Source organism: Salvelinus alpinus, chromosome 19 (genome assembly GCF_045679555.1).
Source record: "Salvelinus alpinus chromosome 19, SLU_Salpinus.1, whole genome shotgun sequence".
NCBI classification, from domain to species: Eukaryota; Metazoa; Chordata; class Actinopteri; order Salmoniformes; family Salmonidae; genus Salvelinus; species Salvelinus alpinus.
In genome coordinates this window covers 13,792,639-13,810,385 of record NC_092104.1, presented here as the reverse complement: position 1 = coordinate 13,810,385, position 17,747 = coordinate 13,792,639, and the positions used below count along the sequence as shown (strand labels likewise).

The following is a 17,747-nucleotide window of genomic DNA, read 5'->3' as shown; positions in this document are numbered from 1 at the left end:
CAATTAATTATAATCCACATAACAATTCACATTTCCTGTTGATGCAGGATTATTTTCCTGCTCTGAAATGAAGATAAAGCATCTGTACTCTCAGAAGAACGCTCCACAATCACCTAATAGAAAACCCCAAACCCTTCAAATGACTTTTAAACGGTAGCATCCCATCTGTACTAAAGTGTGTTATAATGACTTAGTAACCACATTAAGAAACAATGCAGAATTTAACACCAACCACTTAGCTACATCTGCCTGCACCAAATAAACATAAAACTCCATTCTGTTCTTCCCACACTGTGTTTCGTTCATTTCAGCACCACCTTGAAGGACATCTCCACATAACAGCAGTGAAGCAGAATGCATTTATACAATGGCTGAGGGAATTCAATTCCACTTCTCTTGAGTCATGATGGCAGTCAAATTCCATGTGACTGTTATGTCACGGTAACTAGGCTTCTCCAAGCTCTGATGCTGCTGATGTTCATTAGTAGCCTACCAAACTTGCTAACTGCCTGGTACTCAGCACTCTATTGTCCCTCTAATCACTCTGACATCAATGCAAATGTATTCAAAAATCTAATCAAACACTTCATGAGAGCCCATGAGCTCATGTTACGCAACATTTCTATAGGCTGTGCAATTGCGTGAGAAAACAGAGTGATGCCCTCTATATCAGCTTTCTATAGACTAGACCTACTATATTTATTTCTCAACTTTCCTAATATTAAGCACATTGCTTCTCTTTACAACAGGAGTATAGCCTACCTGGCTGGCATTTATTATACTTTTTAAAATGTAGATGTTCCAAAGGTCTGCACCAGTGTACCGGTGATTGTCATGCAAACAGCCAGTCTCACGGTAATTTACGGTATGCTATGCGTGGAAGCCAGGAGATGCTAAACATGTTTATGTTAATTAACAGTAAATTACCGTGAGACTGGCTGTTTGCATGACAATCACCGGCTGACAAAATTTCATGACCGCCACATCCCTAATTATGATCAATTAATTGCAAAGAAGAAAAACTACCGTACACACAGTCCACCCATGCAACACTCATACGTGCACACACACACACACACACACACACACACACACACACACACACACACACACACACACACACACACACACACACACACACACACACACACACACACACACACACACACACACACACACACACACACACTGCAACCGGGGCCCTTGCAGCAGTGTAAATGAGTGCCCCTGGGCAGTATTATATAATCTTTACAGCTATATTATATAATCTTTCCAGATGTATTATAGCATCTTTACAGGTGTATTGTATAATCTTTACAGGTGCATTATAGCATCTTTACAGGTGATTATATAATTTTTACAGGTGTATTATATCATCTTCACAGGTGTATTGTCAATCTTTACAGGTGTATTATATAATCATTACAGGTGTATTGTATAATCTTTACAGGTGTATTATATCATCTTTACAGGTGTATTGTATAATCTTTACAGGTGTATTACATAATCTTTACAGGTATATTATCTTTGCAGGTGTATTACCATTACCTGTCGTCGTTCTGAAAGGACTGGTCCCCCAGCAGCAGGTCCCTGAAGCGGTAGCGGGGCGGTAGAGGAGGGACCTCAGAGTCCACCTCCAACTTGAGGGCTGAGATGTCCAGAATAACTCCACTGTTGCTGCTGTTGTTCTTCTGGAGGGTCTCCGTGGAGTCAGACCTGACAATATACAAAGAAATCTAAGAAAGACATACTGTATAAGAAATCTAAGAAAAGCATACTGTATAAGAAATCTAAGAAAGACATACTGTATAAGAAATCTAAGAAAGACATACTGTATAAGAAATCTAAGAAAGGCATACTGTATAAGAAATCTAAGAAAAGCATACTGTATAAGAAATCTAAGAAAGACATACTGTATAAGAAATCTAAGAAAGACATACTGTATAAGAAATATGTAGGGTTGGATGACTTAAGACACGATCTCTGATTGCTGGCAAGCAGCTTTTGATATGATCTCTGACACTGACATACTGAGTTGCTGACAGAGCACCGAGGAGGTTAGAATATAGTCTCACAGTGGGATATGATACGTTTTGAGTTGTTGACAGCACAGAGGTACAACTATGATATGTCTCAATGTTTGACAGCAAGGTTTAACAAGCACATCCATGTACTTTATCTCCTCTTATTCTGTAACATTCCATTGCAATGAAAGGGAAAGGAATGACAAGCAAGCAGAGAAGGAAATTACATTTTTATCAAGGGATTTGTTAATATCTGTGTCGATGCAAGAGTATGTGTGTGTTTGTATGTGTGCATGCATGCGTGTGTGTTTGAGTGTTTAAAGTGATCAAAACAGAGTTGTACAGATCCACAATGAGCACTTACACAAATATATATGATCTGGTTAAATCAATGGCCTGATCAACTGCCCAGACTCTGGGCCATCCACATTTTCACTACATGAGCAAAAATGTATAATAAAAATGCTGAATACAATTCCAACACTTTTGGCAATAGATGGGATTTTTAGAAACAGACCTGTTGGAGAGGGAAAATGTTAAATCCATCAATTTATGCAGTAATTGAATGGTAAGATTATCCTAAGCAATTTGGATCCAGTTAAAATGGAAAGGTTTCTCTCCGTATTAAATAACTACGCCACAAAGTCTGCACATTTTGATTATGTGAAACTTGATGTCTGAGGACGATTTCCACAGCGACAATACATGATGTATTCATGCTGCATTAAACCCCCTAGAGAACACAGACCATCTCCCTAGCTGAACATATAGCCTGCATCCCAAAATGGCACCCTATTCCCTACAGATGCCGTATCTTCATTTGAGAAAGTTTGAAAACACAGCATGAAAATAATCCTGCAGCAACAGAAAATATGAATTGGTATGTAGATCATAATGAATAGACATTTTTTGTAGGGCACGCTACATTTTACGTTAGGGCAAATATTTTAAAGTGGAAATTACTAACTTTAGAAGCCTTTTTGAACCTTGAGTACGAAACAAGTTGGCATTTCCTGCTGAGCAAGAAAATTCCTGCAACAACAGAATGATCAAATTAAGATACAGCATGTGTATATAGCTACAGTAGTGCACTACTTTTGAGCACAGCCCTCTGGTCAAAAGTAGTGCACGACATAGAGAATAGGGTGTCATTTGGGAGGCAAGGTTTAATAAATGTTCTGTACAGAACGGTGGTATTGGTCAGAGCAGTCCACTGAATACACCATTAAACACAGTCAAATGAAGATAAACAGGTTTCAATTATTCAGGATCACTCTGGGACCGTTTCATTATGGCTGCTGTATTGATACTGGTGGAGTGTTTGAGTAGAAGAACAAACAAACATAGGCTTACAGCCGATACAAACACACACAACACACACTAATTTCATGTCAGTCCTTGTCACGTTGACAAGAAACATTACCTGTCACCATGGGAACTCGAGGATCGACGCAGTGGGCTCATTGTCGCGTCTTGGTGAGGGATTTAGAGAAATTTGAGAGAGAGAAAGAGAGAGAGGGAGTGAGAGAGACAGAGAGAGAGGGAGGAAAAGAGAGGAAAAGAGAGTTCAACATGAAGAATAAATCTACAAGGTGAGGGGTATACAGTGTGTAACACGATAACACACACAGCATACATATCAGCTTAACTCTGTGCTGCTGCTGAGGCAAACCAATCCCTCTGAAGTTAGCTCTTCTTTTACTTTCCTTCTTTAAGGATTACTCCAACATGCGGCTGATGGCTAAGACGAGCTGGGACAAACCCTCTGGATGGCTTATGTCTCACTATAACACAGTTTCATGAAAAGTCAAAGTAATGTTTTAGATCAGTGGTATTCAAAGTCAGGGTCGCAATGGAAATAGCAGTAGGGTCGCCAAAAAGTAAAGAAATATATATATATATTTAAGAGTATGGAATACATTTTTTGAGAAAGATAATTTGAAAAATATAATTTTATTGACTAAATGTATTTATTGGTTTCTTTTAATTTTGATAAGAGATGAAAATGCAATAAACTGAAAGTTATTTGATGATGTCAAATCAAAATGTACCGATTTTAAGGTTGTGTCATTACATTTGGGGTGGGGCGGGATCGCAAGAAATTCTTGGGGAAAAAATGGGGTACCTGCTGAAAAATTCTGAATAACACTGTTTTAAATTTAGGCAATGTGTTACGTGGAGCCTTTGATAATCAACAAGCAGTAAAGTGCCTCTGATTTGCAGTAAAAACACTCAGTCTAACAGAATGTGTGAATGTCTCATTCTTCAAATTAAATGGATTGTGATGGGCTAAGACAAAACAATTATCTTCTCTATCACACCTCTGCTTATACTCTGAGTTCAATCTGTATATTATTCAAGAATCAACAAATATATATCATTAATATAAACGTCAAAAATGTATGTACCAATCCCAGAGTGCCCCTTTAACACAGTATAGCCACAATGTAATACAGGGAGGGGTCAACTCTTTCTAACTACATCGTCCACTGAATACTCGCTGCTACCATCGTTGCTTTGAGACGAGCAGCGTGAGCACTCAGCTTTACCGACTAGGAAGTGCCTGTGATTCATCACTAATAGCCATGGTTTATCACGATGAAGTATTTGTGAGACAACCTCTCTCTCTCTCTCTCTCTCTCTTTCTCTCTCTCTCTCTCTCTCTCTCTCTCTCTCTCTCTCTCTCTCTCTCTCTCTCTCTCTCTCTCTCTCTCTCTCTCTCCACACGATTTGCTCTCCAAACAACCTTTCTCATACCACTAAGTGGACAATATGGGACTCAAATGGGTTATTTGCCGATCTTGTGTGTGACGAATGCTTCACTCCAAAAAAAAGGTCATCATTTCTAAACCCTTTGTTTGATCCTTCAGAAATGTACAGACTTTATCAAGCAACTAATTAACTTACCGACATAAAAACACAATGATTTCTGTGTTAATATGGAGGAAAGAAAAGTAATCTCTCTTTTGTATACTAGTGGTGTGCTGAAAATGTGGACTCAATAGTAGTGGACCCAAAGCATAAATGTTGGGTAGATAGATGTACAGAGGTAGATAGATGTACAGTATGTACTCTGAACATATATAGATATGGAGCCACCGCAGATTTGGCCTCTGGGGGGCGTGGCAGCCACTATAACTAAAAAATAACTCAAAAAATATAAATATATATTTACATATTGTCTCTATAACAAGTTGAGTTGAAGCCCATAGCATTCCAAAGTTAAAGTTAAAAGACTGATGGCACCGGTGCCCATATACTGTAGCCTATATAACATATCACCATAGCATTGAAGAGGCTATTTTTGTTAATACTGGTATGTCAGATTAGCTCAATCGCCAATTTCAGCATCTGAATATCACAAAAACATAAAATAACCGTTCAAAACATGAAAAACATACATAAAGTATATTTTTAAACATAGAATTAGGTTTTAATTGTGTGAAAATGTTCTAATGTGTCTAAAATATGCCTATTTTTGGAAATTAAAATCATTTACTTGTGTTGCAAAATATAAATAAAATTAAAAAGTGTTACTGTTTGACAGAAAGTGTCTTTTTGCCATCATTTCCAGTTTGGGGGGGAGGGGGGGAAATACCAGTTTTTGTGCTTTTAGTGGTCGAAATATGTTGGTGCTTTTAGGGTTAATCTTTGTACCATGCTCAACATCCCAACTCCTTATCTGGAGCTCTCATACAGTACATTAAGTACATAGGGAGCTCTCCAATGCACACAAGTGGGTAATGACTATATGGTTCAGCCCGGTCATCATGAGAGAATGGGCAGGCTGAAGTGGGCTCATAACAGAGAGAGAGAGAGAGAGAGAGAGAGAGAGAGAGAGAGAGAGAGAGAGAGAGAGAGAGAGAGAGAGAGAGAGAGAGAGAGAGAGAGAGAGAGAGAGAGAGAGAGAGAGAGAGAGAGAGAGAGAGAGAGAGAGAGCAGTATCATCAACAGCAGACTTCTACATTTACTCAGTGAAAACAAATGTACTGAGCAAATGTCAAATTGGCTTTTTACCAAATTACCGTATGACAGACCACGTATTCACCCTGTACACACTAATTGACAACAAACCAAAACAAAGGCAAAGTCTTCTCAAGATTTGTTGATTAAAAATATATATATTTTGACTCAATTTGGCATGAGGCTCTGCTGTAAAAATTGATGAAAAGTGGTGTTGGGGGAAAACACACAACATTTTAAAATTGTTTTTATATAACCAAGTAAAACCCATTGAGGTTAAAAACCTATTTTGCGAGGGTGACATGGCAAGAAGTCAAAACAAGGAAATAGCAGTGTGTCCATAAAACATTACAGAAAAATACAGAATACACACAAAAGACCAAGTGGCACAAGTTAAATATACAATTGAAGATTAGAAACAACTGCAGTGATCACAAACAGTGTTGTCGATCAGAGTCTTAAAAACAGGCAAAAACACAAACTCCCCTAACTTTAAAATCTTCTGAAGCATGTTCCAGGATGAAGGGGAATTATGTGATAATTAATCACCTAGATAACCCACCCTAGTCACTGTCACGCCCTAACCAACACAGAGAATAAACAGCTCTCTATGGTCAGGGCGTGACACTTCCATAAAAACACCATCACCTACAGACAGATTAACTTGGAGAAGAATCCCCTAAGCAAGCTGGTACTGGGGCTCTGTTCACAAACACAAACAGACCCCACAGAGCCGCAGGACAGCATCACAATTAGACCCAACCAAATCATGAGAAAACAAAAAGATAATTACTTGAATTAACAACAACAACAACTGAGCAAACTAGAATGTTATTTGGCCCTAAACAGAGAGTACACAGTGGCAGAATACCTGACCACTGTGACTGACCCAGACTTAATGAATGCTTTGACTATGAACAGACTCAGTGAGCATAGCTTTGCTATTGAGAGAGGCAGACCTGGCTCTCAAGAGAAGACAGGCTATGTGCACACTGCCCACAAAATGAGGTGGAAACTGAGCTGCATTTCCTAACCTCCTGCCAAATATATGACCATATTAGAGACACATATTTCCCTCAGATCACACCATCACATTAGCAAGATTTGTGACCTGTTGCCACAAGAAATGGCAACCGGTGAAGAACAAACACCATTGTAAATACAACCCATATTTATGCTTATCTATTTTCCCTTTTGTACTTAAACTATTTGCACATCATTACAACACTGTATATATACATAATATGACATTTGAAATGACTCTATTCCTTTGGAACTTTTGTGAGTGTAATGTTTACTGTAAATGTTTTATTGTTTATTTCACTTTTGTTTATTATCTATGTCACTTGCTTTGGCAAAATAAACATATGTTTCCCATGCCAATAAAGCCCTTAAATTGAAATTGAAAAGGGAGGGAGAGAGAGAGAGCGAGACTCTGATTAGCAGCCCAGAGGACAAACCCCGAGAAGCCTCCTGTCTGGAGGGAGGAGAGTGTGGTGAGATGACGTGAGAGGGCCAGTGACCTTTGTATGCCATTGTTATTTTTACACTGCCTCTATGCACACTCACAGGGCCCTACACACTACACACACTGATACTCCAAAACACACACGAACACTCACTGCATCATCTGCTCACTCACACAAATGCACATACATTTATACTGACTCTCTACACATACTCACATACAAACTGCTGCTACTCTGTTTATACACTCACATACAAACTGCTGCTACTCTGTTTATACACTCACATACAAACTGCTGCTACTCTGTTTATACACTCACATACAAACTGCTGCTACTCTGTTTATACACTCACATACAAACTGCTGCTACTCTGTTTATACACTCACATACAAACTGCTGCTACTCTGTTTATACACTCACATACAAACTGCTGCTACTCTGTTTATACACTCACATACAAACTGCTGCTACTCTGTTTATACACTCACATACAAACTGCTGCTACTCTGTTTATACACTCACATACTACTCTGTTTATCATTTATGCTGATGCCTAGTCACCTTACCCCTATATATATCTACCTCTATCGATCCAGTATCCCTGCACATCGTAAACATGGTAGTGGAACTGACACTGTATATATTGTGCTTCCTTACTTTATCGTGTTCTTCTTATTTCAGATTTTTAACTCTTGTGTGTTTTTGTTCTACCTTGTTATTTTTAGTATTACATTGTTATTGATTACTGCATTGCTGGGGTTAGAGCTTGCAAGAAAGGCATTTCTGTACTTGTGCATGTGACATTAAAAACCTAAAACTTGAATGGACCGGAGGGGATGGGAGGTTGTGTGTGTGTGTGGGTGAACAAAACAGATAGACGGCGACAGACCAGAGCAATGAGGACTTCACCCCCCCACCCCACCCATTGATCCCTTACTTATGAAATCGTCTTGACACACACACACACACACACGCACACACACACACACACACACACACACACACACACACACACACACACACACATACTCACACACACACACACACACACACACACACACACACACACACACACACACACACACACACACACACACACACACACACACACACACACACACACACATACACACAGACACACACACACAAACACACACACACATACTCACACACATACTCTCACACACACACACACACACACACACACACACACACACACACACACACACACACACACACACACACACACACACACACACACACACACACACACACACACACACACACACACACACAGTGACACACACTCACAGTGATACATACAGTGACACACACACACGGTGACACACAAACACGCATAATGCAGTACCAGTCAAAAGTTTGTACACACCTACTCATTCAAGGGTTTTTCTTTATTTGTACTATTTTCTACATTGTAGAATAATAGTGAAGACGTCAAAACTATTAAATAACATCTATGGAATTATATAGTAACCAAAAAAGTGTTAACTCATCCCAAACCATCTCAATTGGGTTGAGGGTCGGGTGATTGTGGAGGCCAGGAGGTGTGTTTGGTCATTGTCCTGTTGAAAAACAAATGATAGTCTCACTAAGCCCAAACCAGATGGGATGGTGTATCGCTGCAGAATGCTGTGATAGCCATGCTGGTTAAGTGTGCCTTAAATAAATCACAGACAGTGTCACCAGCAACAACAAAAAACACACCACCTCCTCCATGCTTCACGGTGGGAACCACACATGCGGAGATCATCCGTTCACCTACTCTGCATCTCACAAAGACACAGCGGTTGGAACCAAAAATCTCCAATTTGGACTCATCAGACCAAATCAGACAGATTTCCACCGGTCTAATGTCCATTGCTCGTGTTTCTTGGCCCAAGAAAGTATCTTCTTCTTACTGGTGTCCTTTAGTAGTGGTTTCTTTGCAGCAATTCAACCATGAAGGCCTGATTCACACAGTCTCTTCTGAACAGTTGCTGTTGAGATGTGTCTGTTACTTGAACTCTGTGAAGCATTTATTTGGGCTGCAATCTAAGGCGTAGTTAACTCTAATGAACGTATCCTCTGCAGCAGAGGTAACTCTGGGTCTTCCTTTCCTGTGGCGGTCCTCATGAGAGTCAGTTTCATCATAACGCTTGATGGTTTTTGCAACTGCACTTGAAGAAACTTTGAAAGTTCTTGAAATGTTCTGGATTGACTGACCTTCATGTCATAAAGTAATGATGGACTGTTGTTTCTCTTTGCTTATTTTAGCTGTTCTTGCCATAATATGGACTTGGTCTTTTACCAAATAGGGCTATCTTCTGTATACCACCCCTACCATGTCACAACACAACTAATTGACACAAACGCATTAAGAAGGAAAGAAATTCCACAAATTAACTTTTAACAAGGCACACCTGTTAATTGAAATGCATTCCAGGTGACTACCTCATGAAGCTGGTTGAGAGAATGCCAAGAGTGTGCAAAGCTGTCATCAAGGCAAAGGGTGGCTACTTTGAAGAATCTCAAATATAAAATATATTTTGATTTGTTTAACACTTTTTTCATTGAATGAAGTCACAATGTTCATTCTGTTATGTTCGGCTCGGGATTCAAACCATTGACCTTTCAGTTAATGGCCCAACACTCTTAACCACTAGCCTACCTGCCACCTAGATATACAAATATTTTCTAAACAGGTCACATGGTTTTAAAGAAACTCTGGAAAAACTCAGGAGCCCAAACCTTTACACAGACACAACCACAGCAATTGGACAATCTGTTACGTTTTCAGATGAAATATTGTAATCAGATTACAGATACTTTTAAAAACTAGATGATTACTTCGAGGACAACTTTAAAATTCAGAAAGGATGTTTGGGGGAAAAATTATTATATTATTATATGTAATAGAAAGCGATGGGTTAGAAGGCGGAAGGTAGCCTATTGGTTAGAGCGTTGGGCCAGTAACTGAAAGGTTGCTAGATCGAATCCCCAAGCTGACAAGGTAGAAATCGGTCATTCTGCCCCTGAACAAGGCAGTTAACCCATTGTTCCTAGGCTGTCGTTGTAAATAAGAATTTGTTCTTAACTGATTTGCCTGGTTAAATAATATATATTATTTTTTTTAAGAAGTCTACATAACCAACCAATAAAGTAAAATGTAACTTCCATATACGGCCAGCTATGTAAACTTTAACATTGATTTATCCTGCAATAGATGTCATTCAATTGGTAACATACATTTTTTTCTTCTTCTAATGCCTCTTAACGGGAAAGTAATCTAACAGTAACAGAATGTAATCAGATTACTTTATTGAGTTTGGGCAATCCAAAAGTGACGTTACTTATTACAATTGTGGACAGGTAACTAGTAACTCTAACGGATTACATATAGAATGTAACCTACCCATCCCTTGCTATAAATAGGCTACATAACATCACCACTTCCTTTACCCTGACCAGAGTGCAAGAGGGGACAGGGCGCATTGGCTGTAGTTGTTATCAGTTGCCTAGTTGATCAGACTGGGAAATCGTCTCGTTTTCTTCTCATACAGTTTAGGTGTAGGCTGCTGCAACATTTATGTGAAGAGTTCTTGCTTGAGTATGTCGGGAGTGATGTGTTATTACGTTTGCTAAATAAATACTGGAGGACAGTGGAGCGGCGAGCGCTTTGCTAGAAGACGTGCTTTGTGCCCGGCCTGCGCAACCTCTGATTTCTGTGAATCTGTTTGGTCGAGACACAGAACAGAACGCACAGAACCTCCAGTACTCCGATATAAAGGACAGATAGGCTTACATTGTGCGTGAGGTGACAAATCGGGTCTCTAGAGTTGTACAGCTCATGTCCAAGTTAGGTCACGAGTCATAGATGGTTAGGTCGAAGTCGAGTGACAAGTGTTTTTTATTTTTGCCAAGTCAAGTCTCAAGTCGCAAAATGTGCGACTCGTACTCGAGTCCAAGTCACGTGACTCGAGTCCAAATTTCTCCCAAATAGGCTACAGATGTTTGGCTCTCGGTCAATTTCACTGCACTCGGCGTTCGTCAAGAAGCCAAGACTGTTTTCAGTTCTTACCTGGCTCTGTCGGTGTCCGCGGTCCCATCATCGTAAACACACGTCTTGTTTATGATAGAATATCTGCTACACATTGTCCGTGCAGCCCCGGCTGTATCACGCTGGTGGTTGATGTCTTCCGATAAAAAAATAAACCTTGGCTTGAAACATTCGTCTAATTCATTGATAAATTACATAAGAGCGGCGGAAAGGGAAGCGACCCCCGCTGATGGCACTTGAAGAGGGTCCACGACCACGGAAAATGCACCCGGGAGGTAGAGAAATTCGAGCATCTTCTGGTCCTCATGGATAAATTATGATTAGTCTACACTAGGCGACATCTCCGAAATAATTTTCCTTTTATCTTTCGATTTTACCAGACTGCTGTTCTTTTTGAAAGACTACTTGAAGTTTAATTTTTTTTGCAAAACAGAAACATCAACAGTCTCTACTTACGTGAATTGATTGGTTAAAAAATATACTGTTTTCTTTGTATAAAGATCAAACGCATTTCAAACCAGTCAAGTGACAGCATCTCTGTGATCCCTTCAGGATAGCATCATCCATGCTTTTTCTACTGTCACACAGCAACTGTCCTCCTCCTCCTCTGTCCCTGTGTAAGGGCTGTGTTGATGGAATGGATGGGATAACACACGTTCTCAGAATCCAACCAAAGCTCAACCCAACCATACACACCTCGCCATCTACCGGACAACCTTGCAATTATGTTTTTGCATCTTCTTCAAAATAGTCGTGTAATAAACAGAAATTAGTAGACTCCGCGCCCTATTAATACAAGCTTTTAACAGAATACGGCGTTTAAGAGTGATGCAGACGCACGTGCCTTACTCCCTAATTGGCAATATCTGTAGATGTGGGTTTTAATTTGAACTCATCATAATTTCTACAGACAGCTTGCCTGTAGGGAATTATATGACTCACTTGCAAGGGAAGGTTGTAGGCTTCTGTATATACAGTAGTTGGCTTTCGGTGGTTATTATAGCGAAGTGCACTTTATCACTCAAGAGTCCTCTGGCGGCGTTTGATGGGATTGCAGCTCTACCTTCTCTGAGATTTAAGTGATTTCTTGTTTACACTGCAGCTAATTTTGGAATAACACTGACCTAGAATTGTTGTGTTTATATAACAGTGTGTTGTATTGGCCTACATGTTGATGTCTGTAAATGTATGACTGCATCTCAAAGCTCAATAATCAAACCCTATTTACAAATAGTACAACCGTTTTTGAATTTCAACAATAAATCACAATCATTTATTTCCTTTGGTAAAACATTTAGAAATGAAAACACAAGAAAATAAATGGAACCCCAATAAATAAACACTTATGTAGGCTACAGGCAAAACACCAGACAATGCCACTAGCCTATCTCTGATTCTACATACCTTCAATCTTCCTGTCTTCAGCAACTGGTTGTTTCTATATTCCCCTTAAATTTAAGAACATATTCATGTTCTGTGTAGAGAGCAGTCACAGAGATCTGGACAGAGTTGTACAGCCCTTCAGAAAACAGCATGAATGCTCATCAGCTGCTAACGTGAGTTCAAATGCTAGAGGTTTTGTCAATGCTCTGGAGGCAACTGCTTTGCTGCTTCCATCGTCATTACTTTCAAAGCATCTCAACCACTCAGAACTTTCCCAAACTTTCAGTCATCGGTTACTTTATCTCCCTTTAAAATCAAATTTTAAAGGGAGATAAATTTGGTTTGAGTAGGTGTTCTTAAACTGTTGACCGGTAGTGTATATCTACTGCTATCAAAAATCTAATCTACTGTAAAAACACAACTCACTCATGATGACAAAAATATTTCAATCAACACCATCAGGTCCATTTCACATGTCGCCTTAAAAGGTCATTCTGAATCACATCCTTTAACCTTTTTTGATCCAGCCACTTCCCTCATAGGATCCATCTGAACCTATTCTGAACCCAACAGTCATCTGAACCTATTCTGAACCTAACAGCCATCTGAACCTATTCTGAACCTAACAGCCATCTGAACCTATTCTGAACCTAACAGCCATCTGAACCTATTCTGAACCTAACAGCCATCTGAACCTATTCTGAACCTAACAGCCATCTGAAGCTATTCTGAACCTAACAGCCATCTGAAGCTATTCTGAACCAACCAGCCATCTGAACCTATTCTGAACCTAACAGCCATCTGAACCTAACAGCCATCTGAAGCTATTCTGAACCTAACAGTCATCTGAACCTATTCTGAACCAACCAGCCATCTGAACCTATTAACTACAGTTTACTACTGATGATGAGGGCTCATAGGGCTCTGGTCACAGTATACAGTATAGGGAACAGGGTGTCGTTTGGGACGCACCCAAATACTTCCTAAATTACCTTTCTCTTTTCTCAATCTTCGTTCTCAACCTTCTTTTTCTATTCTCAGTCTTCGAGGGAAAAACCCTCAACCCCCCTTGACCCTGCCTCTTCCGTCCACACTCTTCACACACTAATCAATAAAGTACCTCTGAAGAAAATGCAATGCTATTTACAGTTCTCTATGTTGCCGTTGAACAAATGGCATACACCTTCCGCTCTTTTCCTTACATAGACGAATCATGCCCATAGAGGGCACAAGGGCACGTGCCCCTTCATATATATTTTTTAAAATGTCATTGTAAATTATTTTTTATTTCTTTTTTATTCATTTTTCAGATAAATGACAAAACAAAAAAATATCTGTCAGTGACATTTTGTGGAGGGGGCACACAAACTGGACCAGTTAAAGATGATCACCATTTATATTTTCCAATGCGGCTATACATTTGTGTGAGTTTTTTTCTCTCGCCTGAGTAGCCTCGTTTCACTGACAAACATACAATTACAATTAACCATCTAGTGTTCAGCGAAATAACAACACAATGTCAAATACAGGTAGCCTAGTCAAATAATTAACATCCAATCACATTAACCGTTACTCTCTCGAGGGAAATCCACTAACGGTCCGTATGTAGCCAAACGTAGCTGCTGCTCATTCCGTTTGATCCAAAATTGATAAATGGTTCAAAACAAAAGTAAGGCCTGCGTCCATAGAGACACATACCAGCTCTACTGTTAGTACTGCTACTACCAGCAGTACTACACCTGCACCTGTTGACAACACAAGTTGTTCTGCTTCCACGAGCACATCCAGTGCTAGCATCAGGAATTCTACATTTGTTGTTAGCCGAGCTAACATGGACACTGACAGTTGTGAATCTGATGCAGCTGAAGAGCTACTGTCCCCTTACCCGGGAAAGCACCGAACAACAGACAGGGACGTTGGACCATCGAAGAGGCTCAAATATGATGAGAACTACATTGATTTGGGTTTCACTGATATTGGGAGTCGTGCCTTTCCTCAATCACAGTGTGTTATATGTGCAAAAGTACTATCTCACAACTCGATGAAACCTTCACTCTTGCGCAGACATTTAAAAACACAACATGCCAATTTGAAAAAGAAGCCACGGGAGTTTTTGAGCGAGAATTAAGATTACTTTTGAGCAGTAAGACATGTATAATAGCAACAGATACCATTAATAAGAAGGGCAAGAAGCGTCTTGTATGGTGAGCTACCGAGTCGCTAGTACAGGCAAGCCCCAAACTATTGTGGAGGATTTAATTCTTCCTGCTGCCGTGGATATGGCTGGGACAATGCTTGGAAAAAAGGCCCCAAAAACTATACAGACAATGTCTTCATCAAACAACACTGTTTCACGACGCATAGGTGACATGGCAGGAGATGTTTTGAAACAATTACTGCTTTGCATACAAGCCAGTGAATTATTTGTGTTCCAGCTGGATGAGTCAACAGATGTGGCGGGCCTGGCACAGCCGAAAGCTGAAGAACATTCGCACATCCAGGTACCTTCCGCAGGTGCTGGAGTTGAAGGCAAACTCATGGAAAACAGAAAGGAAACCGCTGCACACTGCTGCTCATGCTCCCAGGTGATATTTATTTACAACGTTTCGACCCTTAGGTCTTCATCAGGCATCCATATCCCAGGTGGGGGTGGAAGGTCCTATATATAGGGGCAGTACTCAGTGACATCACTTCCTGAAACAGGAGGTAAAAATGTATAACATAGTTTCACAATATTAACATTCAATGTATCAAAATATATGATCATACACAGAGAATGTGATCAATATTTATAGAAATAGAAATATACATACACATACAATATTCAAATAGGATGAAAAAAAACACAACTTATTATTGAAACTATAAGAACGGTTTCATGTCAAACTCCTCGTTAAGGCCAAGAGGGAACAGCCTGTGGATCCAGAAAGATTCCCTTTGAAGAAGTCTCCTCTCAATTTCCCCTCCCCTGCATGACATCTTGACCATTTCTATTCCACTCTATCTCAGAGAACTAATAGGATGTCCAGCTTGTACAAAATGTGCAGCAACCAGATTTTTTGTATAACCTGTCCGTGTATTGCTGAGGTGCTCACTGATCCGTGTCTTCAGGCTTCTACGGGTTTTCCCTATGTAAGACAGACCACAAGGACATTTCAACATGTAAATGACATTGGTGGACATGCAAGTAATCAGGCCCTTGATCTTAAATCAAGACAGGAAGGATTCCAGTTGAGATGGTTTAATAACGCTACATATGCACCGGCGAGGAGCAGCACCGCACACTGTACAGTATGTAGTAAGGATGGTCTAAGGCACTTAGTGATCTGGCAACTTGCTTCAACCAATGTGTGTGTGTGTGTGTTATCAACAAGGACACACACTGGCATTGGCCAACACAATGAAAGCTAACTGGTGGGAAAACACAAGTATTTCTGGAACCTTCTCTCACTTGACTTATCTCCAGCTGTTATTCTTCTCTGATCTGGAGATTGCCCAGGCTTCACTTCACAGGCCTACAGTTGCGTAGGGCAGGATTTTTTGTCTCACCTGTCCGTTTAATGCTGCGGTGCTCACTGATCCATGTCTTAAGGCTTCTACGGGTTTTCCCTATGTAAGACAGACCACAAGGACATTTCAACATGTAAATGACATTGGTGGACATATAAGTATGCAGGCCCTTGATCTTAAATCTTTGTCCTGTGTGTAAATCAGTTGCATTTGTACGTAAAGCTGCATTGAGCACATTGGCCACATTTGTAATTACCCTCCTTCAAACTTGACCAAAAAAGTTTCCCCTTTTTTCTGGTAGGTAATCAGAATTAACCACAATATCTCTCAAGTTTGGAGGTCTTTTAAAAACCATACGTGGGGGATATTTAAAAATGGGTTTCAATTGTGGGTCAGTATCAATAATGTACCAGTGCTTCCTGATAATGTCCTTTAATGCCTTCCCCAATGGTGAGTATTGGGTAAAGCATGACGGGACATGTTCAGATTTTTCTTTTACTTTGGGTTTTAGGCTTTCCAACTGTGTTAGTCTTTCAAAACGATCACTGGCATGTTTTACCCAATTGTCTTTGTACCCCCTGGCATAGCTCCTGGTATATGTCTGTTAAGTTTATGTGGTGTCAATTAAGGAAGACATCCTCTTCTGCAAACCACTGGAAACCAGGACAACAGGACAGGATATTGGACAGCTTTGTGACATCAAATGGACTTTGGTGGTCAAGATGTGTTGGTATCTGTACTGATGGTGCAAAAGCCATGACAGGGAGACATAGTGGGGTGGTAACGCACGTGCAAGCAGTTGCCCCCAACGCCACTTGGGTACACTGCAGTATCCACCGAGAGGTTCTTGCTGCCAAAGGAACGCCTAACGACTTGAAAGACGCCATCATGCGCAAATTGATTTGGTCCCCCCACATCAAACGCAATCACAACACGCAGGTTGAAATATCAAAACAAACTCTGAACCAATTATATTAATTAGGGGACAGGTCGAAAAGCATTAAACATATATGGCAATTTAGCTAGCTAGCTTGCTGTTGCTAGCTAATTTGTCCTATTTAGCCAGCTTGCAGTTGCTAGCTAATTTGTCCAATTTAGCTAGCTTGCTGTTGCTAGCTAATTTCTCCTTGGATATACACATTGAGTTGTTATTTTATCTGAAATGCACAAGGTTCTCTACTCCAACAATTAATCCACACATAAAGCAGTCAACCGAACCGTTTCTCGTCACCTCTCCTCCTTCCAGGCTTTTCTTCTTTGGACTTTATATGGTGATTGGCATCTAACTTTCATAATAAGTTGTATTACCACAAATGACCGACTGACCTCAGTTCATCTTTC

At 40.1% G+C, this 17,747-nt stretch overlaps 1 protein-coding gene across 9 annotated transcripts in view; it reads right to left on the bottom strand.

Moving 5' to 3' along the window:
• The window catches only part of LOC139545029 (potassium channel subfamily T member 1-like), a 197,393-nt gene extending 185,263 nt beyond the window's left edge, over positions 1–12,130 (bottom strand). For all 9 annotated transcript variants that reach the window (XR_011668982.1, XR_011668981.1, XM_071352365.1 and 6 more), the window contains exons 1-3: positions 11,535–12,130; positions 3,448–3,496; positions 1,549–1,716 (exon numbers count right to left, since the gene is read on the bottom strand). Coding sequence is in view for 7 of the 9 variants with exons in the window: in XM_071352365.1 (XP_071208466.1) it covers positions 1,549–1,716; positions 3,448–3,496; positions 11,535–11,565 (248 nt within the window). In the remaining 2 variants the exon portion in view is untranslated. The remainder of the gene's footprint in view (positions 1–1,548; positions 1,717–3,447; positions 3,497–11,534) is intronic.
• Positions 12,131–17,747: the final 5,617 nt, after the last annotated feature.